At 78.2% G+C, this 13,941-nt stretch overlaps 1 protein-coding gene across 1 annotated transcript; it reads right to left on the reverse strand.

Moving 5' to 3' along the window:
• Positions 1-513: 513 nt before the first annotated feature.
• Positions 514-12,435, reverse strand: WRAP53 (WD repeat containing antisense to TP53). The gene is made up of 11 exons (XM_068929515.1): positions 12,379-12,435; positions 11,994-12,057; positions 11,053-11,151; positions 10,337-10,445; positions 9,522-9,610; positions 8,272-8,362; positions 5,244-5,376; positions 3,644-3,852; positions 2,999-3,102; positions 1,858-2,001; positions 514-781 (listed from the first exon to the last, which is right to left on the reverse strand). The coding sequence occupies exons 1-11, from the start codon at positions 12,398-12,400 to the stop codon at positions 610-612; spliced, it is 1,236 nt and encodes a 411-aa protein (XP_068785616.1). The 5' UTR covers positions 12,401-12,435; the 3' UTR covers positions 514-609.
• Between the last annotated feature and the right edge of the window lie 1,506 nt (positions 12,436-13,941).

The following is a 13,941-nucleotide window of genomic DNA, read 5'->3' on the forward strand; positions in this document are numbered from 1 at the left end:
CGCCGGTGCAGGTGCAGCTTGGAGGGGTTGAGGTGTAGGTGCAGGTGTAGTTGCCACGTCAGTGCGGGTGTAGCAAGGGGCGGCTGGGGCGCCGGTGCAGGTGCAGCTTGGAGGGGTTGAGGTGTAGGTGCAGGTGTAGTTGCCACGTCAGTGCGGGTGTAGCGAGGGGCGGTCGGGGGGCCGGTGCAGGTGCAGCTTGGAGGGGTTGAGGTGTAGGTGCAGGTGTAGTTGCCACGTCAGTGCGGGTGTAGCAAGGGGCGGCTGGGGCGCCGGTGCAGGTGCAGGTTGGAGGGATTAGGGTGTAGGTGCAGGTGTAGTTGCCGCGTCAGTGCGGGTGTAGCGAGGGGCGGTCGGGGGGCCGGTGCGGGTGCAGCTTGGAGGGATTAGGGTGTAGGTGCAGGTGTAGTTGCCGCGTCAGTGCGGGTGTAGCGAGGGGCGGTCGGGGGGCCGGTGCGGGTGTAGCCGCCCCGCACCCCCGGCGGCAGCCCAGACCCCCGTCAGACGCGGTCCAGTAGAAAGGCTTTACTGCGAGCGGGGGGGGCCGCGCGCCCCCGCCGCAACACCCGAACGACGGCCGCGCCGCCGGCGCGTCACCCGCCTGCCGCCGCGCTAGGCCAGGGCGGCGGGGTCGCCCCCCCACCACCACAGCTGCAGGCAGCGCTGGCCCCGGGCCGGGGGCCCTTCGGCCTCCTCCTCCTCCTCCTCCTCGGCGCTGGCCCAGGGCTCCGGGAAGAGCCGCTGCCCCGAGGCCGTCGCCAGCAGCGGCAGGCTGGGGTGCAGGCTGCGGGCCCAGGCGTCCGGGCTCAGCACCGCCGCCCGGGCACCTGGCCACCCCCCCCCCACACCACCGGCTCCTCCCGGGGACCCAGGCGTCCGGGAGCCCCCCCCCCACCAGTGCACCCCAGGGACCCAGGCGTCCTAGTGCCCCTCCTCAGGGGCCCAGGTGTCCGGGCTCCCACCTCCCCAGGGGCCCAGGCATCCAGGAACCCCCCCTCCCCCCCACCCCGGGCCCAGGTGTCCGAGACCCCCCCCTCCCCAGGGGCCCAGGTGTCCGGGCTCCCCCCCCTCCCCAGGGGCCCAGGCTCCCCCCTCCCCAGGAGCCCAGGCGTCCGGGCGCCCCCCCCTCCCCAGGGGCCCAGGTGTCCGGGCTCCCCCCGCTCCCCAGGGGCCCAGGCGTCCGGGCGCCCCCCCCTCCCCAGGGGCCCAGGCGTCCGGGCTCCCCCCCCTCCCCAGGGGCCCAGGCGTCCGGGCTCCCCCCTCCCCAGGGGCCCAGGCGTCCGGGCTCCCCCCACTCCCCAGGGGCCCAGGCGTCCGGGCTCCCCCCACTCCCCAGGGGCCCAGGTGTCCGGGCTCCCCCCCCCTCCCCAGGGGCCCAGGTGTCCGGGCTCCCCCCCCTCCCCAGGGGCCCAGGCGTCCGGGCTCCCCCCCCTCCCCAGGAGCCCAAGTGTCTGAGACCTCCCCCCTCCCCAGGGGCCCCGGAGTCCGGGCTCCCCCCTCTCCCCAGGGGCCCTGGCGTCCAGGCTCCCCCCCCCTCCCCAGGGGCCCAGGCGTCTGGGCGCCCCCCACTCCCCAGGGGCCCAGGCGTCCGGGCTCCCCCCTCTCCCCAGGGGCCCAGGCGTCCGGGCTCCCCCCTCCCCAGGGGCCCAGGCGTCCGGGCTCCCCCCTCTCCCCAGGGGCCCAGGCGTCCGGGCTCCCCCCTCCCCAGGGGCCCAGGCGTCCGGGCGCCCCCCTCCCCAAGGACCCAGGTGTCCGGGCTCACCCCCCTCCCCGGAGCCCAGGCGTCCGGGCTCCCCCCCTCCCCAGGGGCCCCGGCGTCCGGGCGCCCCCCCGCGGCGGGGCCCCGGCGTCCGGGCGCACCTGGCGCCGTTGACGCAGTCGCGCAGGGCGCGGAAGCGCAGCAGCGGCGGCAGCAGGGGCTCCGGCCCGGCCGGCGCCGCCGCCAGCGTGTCCCAGACCCGCACGCAGCCCCCCGAGTCGCCGCTCACCAGGAACCGCCCGCTCCTGCCGGGGCCCAGGCGTCCGGGCACGTCGCCACCCGCCTCGGCGGGCCCAGGCGTCCGGGCATTCCTCCCCCCAGGAACCCTGCCTTGGGGCCCAGGCGTCCGGGTCCTCCCCCCCCAGCACCCAGGTGCCCCCCCAAGGGCCCAGGTGTCCGGGTCCCCCCCCAGCACCCAGGTCCCCCCCAGGGGCCCAGGCGTCCGTGTCCCCCCCCCCCAGGGGCCCAGGTGTCCGGGTCCCCCCCCAGCACCCAGGTCCCCTCCAGGGGCCCAGGTGTCCTGGTCCCCCCCCTCCAGGGACCCAGGTGTCCAGGTCCCCCCCAGGGGCCCAGGTGTCCGGGTCCCCCCCAGGGCCCAGGTCCCCCCCCCAGGGGCCCAGGCATCCGTGTCCCCCCCCCCCCAGGAGCCCAGGCATCCGGGTCCCCCCCAAGGGCCCAGGTCCCCCCCCCCAGGAGCCCAGGCGTCCGGGTCCCCCCCAAGGGCCCAGGTCTCCCCCCCGGGGCCCAGGCGTCCGGGTCCCCCCCAAGGGCCCAGGCGTCCGTGTCCCCCCCACCAGGGACCCAGGTGTCCAGGTCCCCCCCCCCGGGGCCCAGGCATCCGGGTCCCCCCCCAGGGCCCAGGTCCCCCCCCCCCGGGGCCCAGGCCTCCGGCTCCCCCCCCAGGGGCCCAGCTCCCCCCCCCCCGGGGCCCAGGCGTCCAGGTCCCCCCCAGGGCCCAGGTCCCCCCCCCCGGGGCCCAGGCGTCCGGCTCCCCCCCCAGGGGCCCAGCTCCCCCCCCCCCGGGGCCCAGGCGTCCGGGTCCCCCCCAGGGCCCAGGTCCCCCCCCCCCGGGGCCCAGGCGTCCGGCTCCCCCCCCAGGGGCCCAGGTCCCCCCCCCCCGGGGCCCAGGCGTCCGGGTCCCCCCCCAGGGCCCAGGTCCCCCCCCCCCCGGGGCCCAGGCGTCCGGGTCCCCCCCAAGGGCCCAGCTCCCCCCCCCCCGGGGCCCAGGCGTCCGGGACGCACGGGTCCAGGTCGAAGGCCACCCGCTGGTTGGTGGCCACCGGCCGCTCCAGCACCAGCAGCGTCTGGTCCAGGCGCCGGACGTCCCAGCACAGGATGTGCCGCGCCTGCGCGGGGGGGGGGGGGGGCGGGGCCGCGCCTCAGGCCACGCCCACCCCGGCCCCGCCCCTACCAGCCCCGGCCCCGCCCCATGACCACCCACCCTGGCCACACCCCCTGCCCAGACCCATTCCTCCTGTCCAGGCCCCGCCCCCTACCAGCCCTGGCCACGCCCCCACCACGGCCACACCCCCAGAGGCCTCATATTGCCCCCACCCCCTCCAGCCCCGCCCCCTACCAGCCCTGGCCACGCCCCCACCAAGGCCACGCCCCTGCCCAGACCCCACCCCTTCCGGTCCTGGCCACGCCCCCCACCACACCCCATCCCTCACCTTGGCCCCACCCCCTCCACCCCCACCCCCTGCCATGGCCACGCCCCTAATCCCCATCCTGGCCACACCCCCATGCAGACCCCGCCCCCTACCAGCCCTGGCCACGCCCCATAAACTCCACCCTGCCCTGACCCCGCCCCCTCCAGCCCTGACCACGCCCCCTGCCGTGACCACACCCACACCCTGGCCCCGCCCCTTCCCGCTCAGCCCCGCCCACCTTGCGGCCGCCGGCGAAGAGGCGGAGCCCGTCGGGGGTGAAGCGCAGGTGGGTGGGGGCGGCGGGGAGGCGGGGCAGCAGGGCCACGGCCCCGCCCCCCGCCCGCGGGTACAGCCCCAGGCTCCGCCCATAGGAGCCGCAGGCCACCAGGGCCTGGGCGGGGCTGCAGGCCAGGCAGCCAATCAGGCCCCGCTGGCCCCGCCCCCCCGCTGCGGGAGCCAATCAGCAGCCACGCCCGGCTGGAAGGGGGGGGAGAGGCCGCGGCCCCGCCCCCTGCCCTGACCCCGCCCCTGAGTGCTGTGGCCACGCCCCCAGCCACGCCCCTCATCAGGCCACGCCCCCTCCACTTGTAATGACCCCTCCCCCCGCACACGCGTGTGCTCACCCCGGGCGGGCCGCGCGGCGCAGGCGTGACCCCGCACACGCGTGTGCTCACCGTGCGTGGGCCGCGCGGCGCAGGCGTGACCCCGCACACGCGTGTGCTCACCGTGCGTGGGCCGCGCGGCGCAGGCGCGACCCCGCACACGCGTGTGCTCACCGTGCGTGGGCTGCGTGCCGCAGGCGTGACCCCGCACACGCGTGTGCTCACCCCGCGTGGGCCGCGCGGCGCAGGCGCGACCCCGCACACGCGTGTGCTCACCGTGCGTGGGCCGCGTGTCGCAGGCGTGACCCCGCACACGCGTGTGCTCACCCCGCGCGGGCCGCGCGGCACAGGCGCGACCCCGCACACGCGCGTGCTCACCGTGCGTGGGCCGCGTGTCGCAGGCGTGACCCCGCACACGCGTGTGCTCACCGTGCGTGGGCCGCGCGGCGCAGGCGCGACCCCGCACACGCGTGTGCTCACCGTGCGTGGGCCGCGTGTCGCAGGCGTGACCCCGCACACGCGTGTGCTCACCGTGCGTGGGCCGCGCGGCGCAGGCGCGACCCCGCACACGCGTGTGCTCACCGTGAGCGGGCCGCGTGCCGCAGGCGCGACCCCGCACACGCGTGTGCTCACCGTGCGTGGGCCGCATGCCGCAGGCGTGACCCCGCACACGCGTGTGCTCACCGTGCGCGGGCCGCGTGCCGCAGGCGTGACCCCGCACACGCGTGTGCTCACCGTGCGTGGGCCGCGCGCCGCAGGCGTGACCCCGCACACGCGTGTGCTCACCGTGCGTGGGCCCCGCGGCGCAGGCGTGACCCCGCACACGCGTGTGCTCACCGTGCGTGGGCCGCGTGTCGCAGGCGTGACCCTGCACACGCGTGTGCTCACCGTGCGCGGGCCGCGTGTCGCAGGCGTGACCCCGCACACGCGTGTGCTCACCGTGCGTGGGCCGCGTGCCGCAGGCGTGACCCCGCACACGCGTGTGCTCACCGTGCGTGGGCCGCGTGTCGCAGGCGTGACCCTGCACACGCGTGTGCTCACCGTGCGTGGGCCGCGCGTCGCAGGCGTGACCCCGCACACGCGTGTGCTCACCGTGCGTGGGCCGCGTGCCGCAGGCGTGACCCCGCACACGCGTGTGCTCACCCCGCGCGGGCCGCGTGTCGCAAGCGTGACCCCGCACACGCGTGTGCTCACCCCGCGCGGCGCAGGCGTGACCCCGCACACGCGTGTGCTCACCGTGCGTGGGCCGCGTGTCACAGGCGCGCCCCGGCCGGGCGGTGGCGAAGACGCGGACGGCGCCGTCGAAGCCGCACAGCAGCTCGGCGCCGTCGGGCGAGAAGCAGAGCGCGTGCGCCGCCACCAGCTCGTCCTGTGCCCGGACGCCTGGGTCCCGCACCGCCCCCGGACGCCTGGGCCCCGCACCGCCCGGGCCCCCCACCCCGGACACCTGGGTCCCGCTCCACCCCCGGACGCCTGGGCCCCGCGCCCCGGACACCTGGGTCCCGCACCGCCCCCGGACGCCTGGGCCCCGCACCGCCCGGGCCCCCCACCCCGGACACCTGGGTCCCGCTCCGCCCCCGGACGCCTGGGTCCCGCTCCACCCCCGGACGCCTGGGCCCCGCGCCCCGGACACCTGGGTCCCGCACCGCCCCCGGACGCCTGGGCCCCGCACCGCCCGGGCCCCCCACCCCGGACGCCTGGGCCCCGCTCCGCCCCCGGACGCCTGGGTCCCGCTCCACCCCCGGACGCCTGGGTCCCGCTCCACCCCCGGACGCCTGGGCCCCGCGCCCCGGACACCTGGGTCCCGCACCGCCCCCGGACGCCTGGGCCCCGCACCGCCCGGGCCCCCCACCCCGGACGCCTGGGCCCCGCTCCGCCCCCGGACGCCTGGGTCCCGCTCCACCCCCGGACGCCTGGGCCCCGCGCCCCGGACGCCTGGGCCCCGCACCGCCCGGGCCCCCCACCCCGGACACCTGGGCCCCGCGCCACCCCCGGACGCCTGGGCCCCACTCCACCCCCGGACGCCTGGGCCCCGCATCGCCCACGGACGCCTGGGCCCCGCACCGCCCCCGGACGCCTGGGCCCACCCTCACCAGGTGGTCGTAGGTGCGGAAGGAGCCCCCCCCACCGCCCCCCGGACACCTGGGCCCCCCGGACGCCTGGGCCCCCCCTCACCAGGTGGTCGTAGGTGCGGAAGGAGCCCCCCCACCGCCCCCCGGACGCCTGGGCCCCCCCTCACTAGGTGGTCGTAGGTGCGGAAGGAGCCCCCCCCCCCCACCGCCCCCCGGACGCCTGGGCCCCCCGGACGCCTGGGCCCGCCCTCACCAGGTGGTCGTAGGCGCGGAAGGAGCCCCCCCCGCCGCCCCCCGGACGCCTGGGCCCCCCCTCACCAGGTGGTCGTAGGCGCGGAAGGAGCCCCCCCCGCCGCCCCCCGGACGCCTGGGCCCCCCGGACGCCTGGGCCCCCCCTCACCAGGTGGTCGTAGGCGCGGAAGGAGCCCCCCCCGCCGCCCCCCCGGACGCCTGGGCCCCCCGGACGCCTGGGCCCCCCCTCACTAGGTGGTCGTAGGTGCGGAAGGAGCCCCCCCCGCCGCCCCCCGGACGCCTGGGCCCCCCGGACGCCTGGGCCCCCCCTCACTAGGTGGTCGTAGGCGCGGAAGGAGCCCCCCCCGCCGCCCCCCGGACGCCTGGGCCCCCCGGACGCCTGGGCCCCCCCTCACTAGGTGGTCGTAGGCGCGGAAGGAGCCCCCCCCGCCGCCCCCCCGGACGCCTGGGCCCCCCGGACGCCTGGGCCCCCCCTCACCAGGTGGTCGTAGGCGCGGAAGGAGCCCCCCCCGCCGCCCCCCGGACGCCTGGGCCCCCCGGACGCCTGGGCCCCCCCTCACCAGGTGGTCGTAGGCGCGGAAGGAGCCCCCCCCGCCGCCCCCCGGACGCCTGGGCCCCCCGGACGCCTGGGCCCCCCCTCACCAGGTGGTCGTAGGCGCGGAAGGAGCCCCCCCCGCCGCCCCCCGGACGCCTGGGCCCCCCGGACGCCTGGGCCCCCCCTCACTAGGTGGTCGTAGGCGCGGAAGGAGCCCCCCCCGCCGCCCCCCGGACGCCTGGGCCCCCCGGACGCCTGGGCCCCCCCTCACTAGGTGGTCGTAGGCGCGGAAGGAGCCCCCCCCGCCGCCCCCCCGGACGCCTGGGCCCCCCGGACGCCTGGGCCCCCCCTCACCAGGTGGTCGTAGGCGCGGAAGGAGCCCCCCCCGCCGCCCCCCGGACGCCTGGGCCCCCCGGACGCCTGGGCCCGCCCGCACCAGGTGGTCGTAGGCGCAGAAGGAGCCCCCCCCGCCACCCCCCGGACGCCTGGGCCCCCCGGACGCCTGGGCCCCCCCTCACTAGGTGGTCGTAGGCGCGGAAGGAGCCCCCCCCGCCGCCCCCCGGACGCCTGGGCCCCCCGGACGCCTGGGCCCCCCCTCACTAGGTGGTCGTAGGCGCGGAAGGAGCCCCCCCCGCCGCCCCCCGGACGCCTGGGCCCCCCGGACGCCTGGGCCCCCCCTCACTAGGTGGTCGTAGGCGCGGAAGGAGCCCCCCCCGCCGCCCCCCCGGACGCCTGGGCCCCCCGGACGCCTGGGCCCCCCCTCACCAGGTGGTCGTAGGCGCGGAAGGAGCCCCCCCCGCCGCCCCCCGGACACCTGGGCCCCCCGGACGCCTGGGCCCCCCCTCACCAGGTGGTCGTAGGCGCGGAAGGAGCCCCCCCCGCCGCCCCCCGGACGCCTGGGCCCCCCCTCACTAGGTGGTCGTAGGCGCGGAAGGAGCCCCCCCCGCCGCCCCCCGGACGCCTGGGCCCCCCGGACGCCTGGGCCCCCCCTCACTAGGTGGTCGTAGGCGCGGAAGGAGCCCCCCCCGCCGCCCCCCCGGACGCCTGGGCCCCCCGGACGCCTGGGCCCCCCCTCACCAGGTGGTCGTAGGCGCGGAAGGAGCCCCCCCCGCCGCCCCCCGGACGCCTGGGCCCCCCGGACGCCTGGGCCCGCCCGCACCAGGTGGTCGTAGGCGCAGAAGGAGCCCCCCCCGCCACCCCCCGGACGCCTGGGCCCCCCGGACGCCTGGGCCCCCCCTCACTAGGTGGTCGTAGGCGCGGAAGGAGCCCCCCCCGCCGCCCCCCGGACGCCTGGGCCCCCCGGACGCCTGGGCCCCCCCTCACCAGGTGGTTGTAGGCGCGGAAGGAGCCCCCCCGCCGCCCCCCCGGACGCCTGGGCCCCCCGGACGCCTGGGCCCCCCCTCACCAGGTGGTTGTAGGCGCGGAAGGAGCCGCGCAGGCTCCCGTCGAAGGCGTCCCAGAGGTGCACGGGGTTGTCCCGGCTGCTGCTGGCCACCCTGCGCCCCAGTGCTCCCAGTAAGCCCCAGTGACCCCCCCCCCAGTACTCCCAGTAACTCCCAGTGCCCCCCCAGGGCTCCCAGTTCCCCCTTCCCCAGGGCTCCCCGTAACTCCCAGTGCTCCCCCAAGGCTCCCAGTTACCCCCCCCCAGTGCCCTCCTCAGGGCTGCCAGTATGGCCAGTGCTCCCAGTAACCCCCACCAGTGCCCTCCCCAGTGCTCCCAGTGACCCCCAATGACTCTCCCAGTACTCCCAGTAACTCCAGCGCTCCCAGTAACCTCCCTAGTACTCCCAATGGCCCCCCAGTGCTCCCACTAACCACCAGTGGGCTCCCCCAGTGCCCCCAGTGCTCCCAGTGACCCCCGCACTCCCCACGCCACCCCCCCCAGTGCTCCCAGTGCCCCCGCAGGGCTCCCAGTAACTACCAGAGACCCCCCAGTGCTTCCAGTAACTATCAGTGGGCTTCCCCAGTGCTCCCAGTGACCCCCCAGTGAGCCTCCCAGTGCTCCCAGTAACTCCAGTGCTCCCAGCAACCTCCCCAGTGCTCCCCGTAACTACCAGTGGGCTCCCCCAGTGCTCCCAGTGCCCCCCGCACTCCCCACGCCACCCCACCCAGTGCTCCCAGTGACCCCCCAGGGCTCCCAGTAACCACCAGTGGGCTCCCCCAGTGCTCCCAGTGCCCCCCACACTCCCCACGCCACCCCACCCAGTGCTCCCAGTGCCCCCCCAGGGCTCCCAGTAACTACCAGTGCCCCCCCAGGGCTCCCAGTAACTACCAGTGGGCTTCCCCAGTGCTCCCAGTGCCCCCCGCACTCCCCACGCCACCCCACCCAGGGCTCCCAGTGCCCCCCCAGGGCTCCCAGTAACTACCAGTGCCCGCCCAGGGCTCCCAGTAACTACCAGTGGGCTCCCCCAGTGCTCCCAGTGCCCCCCGCACTCCCCACGCCACCCCACCCAGTGCTCCCAGTGACCCCCCAGGGCTCCCAGTAACTACCAGTGCCCCCCCAGGGCTCCCAGTAACCACCAGTGGGCTCCCCCAGTGCTCCCAGTGCCCCCCGCACTCCCCACGCCACCCCCACCAGTGCTTCCAGTGCCCCCCCAGGGCTCCCAGTAACCACCAGTGGGCTCCCCCAGTGCTCCCAGTGCCCCCAGTGCTCACAGGCAGGAGGGGGGCCGGGCCGAGCTCATCCCCGGCAGCCAGCAGTAGTCGTAGACGGTGTCGCCCTCCGGCACCCGCAGCGCCGGCACCTGCGCCCGGACGCCTGGGTCCCTCGCCCGGCCCCCCCCCCCCCCACGGCCCCCAGGGACCCCCCAGAGGCCCACGGGACCCCCCCAAACAACCCCCGGGACCCCAAAACACCCCCCAAACACCCCAGAGACCCCCCAACACCCCTGTGACCCTCCCCAGACACCCCCGGGACCCCCCAAACATCCCCCAAATACCCCAGAGACGCCCAAATACCCCCAGGACCCCCCCCAAACACCCCCCAAACACCCCAGAGACCCCCCCCAACACCCCTGTGACCCCCCCAGACACCCCCAGGACCCCCCAAACATCCCCCAAATACCCCAGAGACCCCCAAATACCCCCAGGACCCCCCAAACACACCCCAAACACCCCCAAACACCCCCAGGACCCCCCAAACATCCCCCAAATACCCCCCAAATACCCCCTTGGACTCCCCCCAAACGCCTTGGGACCCCCCCCCAACGCCCCAGACCCCCAAATACCTCCTGGGACCCCCCCAAACACCCCAGAGACCCCCCCAACACCCCTGGGACCCCCCCCAACACCCCAGACCCCCCCAAATACCCCAAAATACCCCCCCAACACCCCTGGGACCCCCCCCACATCCTTGGGACCCCCCCAAACACCCCTAAATACCCCCTGGGCCCCCCCCGTTGCCCCCAGGACCCCCCAGAGTCCCCCCCAAGGACCCACAAAGACCCCCCGGACCCCCCCCGGACGGGTACCAGTTCGGGCAGGGCCCCCCCCGGGCCCCCCCCCAGGGCGGGCGGCAGGTCGTAGATGCGCAGGGTGTTGTCGTTGCTGCACGTCAGCAGGCAGGAGCCGTCGGGGGCCCTGCGGGGCCCAGGCGTCCGGGCGGGCTCGCGGCACCCCTCCAGCTCCCCCCCACAACCCCCAGGGGCCCAGGCGTCCGGGCGGGCTCGCAGCACCCCTCCAGCCCCCCCCCACAACCCCCAGGGGCCCAGGCGTCCGGGCGGGCTCGCGGCACCCCTCCAGCCCCCCCCCACACCCCCCAGGGGCCCAGGCGTCCGGGCGGGCTCGCGGCACCCCTCCAGCCCCCCCCACACCCCCCAGGGGCCCAGGCGTCCGGGCGGGCTCGCGGCACCCCTCCACCCCCCCCCAGGGGCCCAGGCGTCCGGGCGGGCTCGGGGAACCTCTCCAGCCCCCCCCACACCCCCCAGGGGCCCAGGTGTCCGGGAGGGCTCCCTCCAGCCCCCCCACACCCCCCAGGGGCCCAGGCGTCCGGGAGGGCTCTCTCCAGCCCCCCCACACCCCCCAGGGGCCCAGGCGTCCGGGAGGGCTCTCTCCAGCCCCCCCACACCCCCCAGGGGCCCAGGCGTCCGGGCGGGCTCGGGGAACCCCTCCAGCCCCCACGAGGGGCCCAGGCGTCCCCGGCCGCGCCCCCCCCCGCCCCCACGAGGGGCCCAGGCGTCCGGCTCACCACTTGCAGCCCTTGAGGAAGTTCTCGGGCCGGCGGCCGTACTCCTGCCGCGCCTCCGCCACCAGCCGCGGCGGGCGCTGCAGCTCCGCGGGGGGCGGCCTGCGGGGCCCAGGCGTCCGGGACCCCCCCAACACCGAGGGCCCAGGTGTCCGGGACCCCCCTCAACCATCCCCGGGGGCCCAGGCGTCCGGGACCCCACACACACACCCTCAGGGGGCCCAGGCGTCCGGGACCCCCCCCACACACACACAACCTCAGGGGGCCCAGGCGTCCGGGACCCCCCCCTACACCGAGGGGCCAGGTGTCCGGGACCCCCCTCAACCCTCCCCGGGGGCCCAGGCGTCCGGGACCCCCCCCCCACACGCACCCCCAGGGGGCCCAGGCGTCCGGGACCCCCCCCCACACGCACCCCCAGGGGGCCCAGGCGTCCGGGACCCCCCCACACACACACCCTCAGGGGGCCCAGGCGTCCGGGACCCCACCCACACACACACCCCCAGGGGGCCCAGGCGTCCGGGACCCCCCCCACACACACCCTCAGGGGGCCCAGGCGTCCGGGACCCCCCCCCCCACACACCCTCAGGGGGCCCAGGCGTCCGGGACCCCCCCCACACACACACCCTCAGGGGGCCCAGGCGTCCGGGACCCCCCCCCCCACACACACCCTCAGGGGGCCCAGGCGTCCGGGACCCCACCCACACACACACCCCCAGGGGGCCCAGGCGTCCGGGACCCCCCCCACACACACCCTCAGGGGGCCCAGGCGTCCGGGACCCCCCCCCCCACACCCCCAGGGGGCCCAGGCGTCCGGGACCCCACCCACACACACACCCCCAGGGGGCCCAGGCGTCCGGGACCCCCCCCCCACACACACAGGGGGCCCAGGTGTCCGGGACCCCCTCACACCCCCCCCAGGGGGCCCAGGCGTCCGGGGCACTCACAGCTCCTCCTCGGGCTCCTGGGGCTCCGCGGGGCCCCCCCCCTCGGCGGGGGGGTTGTCGGAGGCTGCGGGGGGGGGGGTCAGTATGGCTACGGGCCCAGGCGTCCGGGAACCCCCCCTCTCCCCCACCGAGGGCCCAGGCGTCCGGGACCCCCCCCCCTCCACCGAGGGCCCAGGCGTCCGGGACCCCCCGCCTCCACCGGGGGCCCAGGCGTCCGGGACCCCCTCACACCCTCCCCAGGGGGCCCAGGCGTCCGGGACCCCCCCCCTCCACCGGGGGCCCAGGCGTCCGGGACCCCCCTCCCCCCCACCGAGGGCCCAGGCGTCCGGGACCCCCCTCCCCCCCACCAGGGGCCCAGGAGTCCGGAATCCCCCCCCACACACACCTTCCTCCATGGGGGCCGCCATGACAGCCGAGGCCCCGCCCCTCCCGGCAGGCACCGCGCGCGAATCTCGCGAGAGCGGAGCGGCCTCGGGCGCGTTTATTGGCTGAGAATCTCGCGAGACGTCGCGCCCCCTCCCCCCCTCGCCCCGCCGCGCGGCTCGATGACGTCACGCGCCGGCGCTCGCGAGAGTTTCGGCGAAGTCTCGCGAGGTTTCGTTGCTTGGCTGCAGCTTGGTGCGGGGTTGGGGGGGGCCCAGGCGTCCGGGGAGTGACGCCCCCCCCACCCACCCACACAGACAACAGGGGGGCCCAGGCGTCCGGGGAGCGACCCCCCCCCCACCCACCCACACAGACAACAGGGGGGCCCAGGCGTCCGGGGAGCGACCCCCCCCCCACCCACCCACACAGACAACAGGGGGGCCCAGGCGTCCGGGGGGCTCAGGCGTCCGGGGAGTGACCCCCCCCACCCACCCACACAGACAACGGAGGGGCCCAGGTGTCCGGGGGGCCCAGGCGTCCGGGGAGCGACCCCCCCCCCACCAATACACACAGACAATGGGGGGGCCCAGGCGTCCGGGGAGTGACGCCCCCCCCCACCCACCCACACAGACAACGGGGGGCCCAGGCGTCCGGGGGGCCCAGGCGTCCGGGGAGCGATCCCCCCCCCACAGACAACAGGGGGGCCCAGGCGTCCGGGGGGCCCAGGCGTCCAGGGAGCGACCCCCCCCTACAGACAACAGGGGGGCCCAGGCGTCCGGGGGGCCCAGGCGTCCAGGGAGCGACCCCCCCCCACAGACAACAGGGGGGCCCAGGCGTTCGGGGGGCCCAGGCGTCCGGGGAGCGACTCCCCCCCCACCCACCCCCACAGACAACAGGGGGGCCCAGGTGTCCGGGGGGCCCAGGCGTCCGGGGAGCGACACCCCCCCCAACCCCCACACACAGGCAATGGGGGGCCCAGGCGTCCGGGTGGGGGAAGATGGTGGAGCAGTGATGGGGGGTCGCCATGGTGCCCGGACGCCAGGGCCCCTCGTTGCTGCCCGGACGCCGGGGCCCCTCATGCCCGGACGCTGGGACCCCTCATTCCCCGGACGCCGGGGCCCCTGTGCTGCCCGGACGCCGGGGCCCCTCGTGGCCGGACGCTGGGGCCCTTGTGCTGCCCGGACGCCGGGGCCCCTGTGCTGCCCGGACGCCGGGGCCCGTCGTGGCCGGACGCCGGGGCCCCTGTGCTGCCCGGACGCCGGGGCCCGTCGTGGCCGGACGCCGGGGCCCCTGTGCTGCCCGGACGCCGGGGCCCGTCGTGGCCGGACGCCGGGGCCCCTGTGCTGCCCGGACGCCGGGGCCCCTCGTGGCCGGACGCCGGGGCCCTATGCTGCCCGGACGCCGGGGCCCCTGTGCTGCCCGGACGCCGGGGCCCCTCATGCCCGGATGCCGGGACCCCTCATTCCCCGGACGCCGGGGCCCCTCGTGGCCGGACGCCGGGGCCCCTGTGCTGCCCGGACGCCGGGGCCCCTCGTGGCCGGACGCCGGGGCCCTGTGCTGCCCGGACGCCGGGGCCCCTCGTGGC

This window comes from Struthio camelus, unplaced genomic scaffold (genome assembly GCF_040807025.1).
Source record: "Struthio camelus isolate bStrCam1 unplaced genomic scaffold, bStrCam1.hap1 HAP1_SCAFFOLD_87, whole genome shotgun sequence".
Lineage (NCBI taxonomy): Eukaryota > Metazoa > Chordata > Aves > Struthioniformes > Struthionidae > Struthio > Struthio camelus.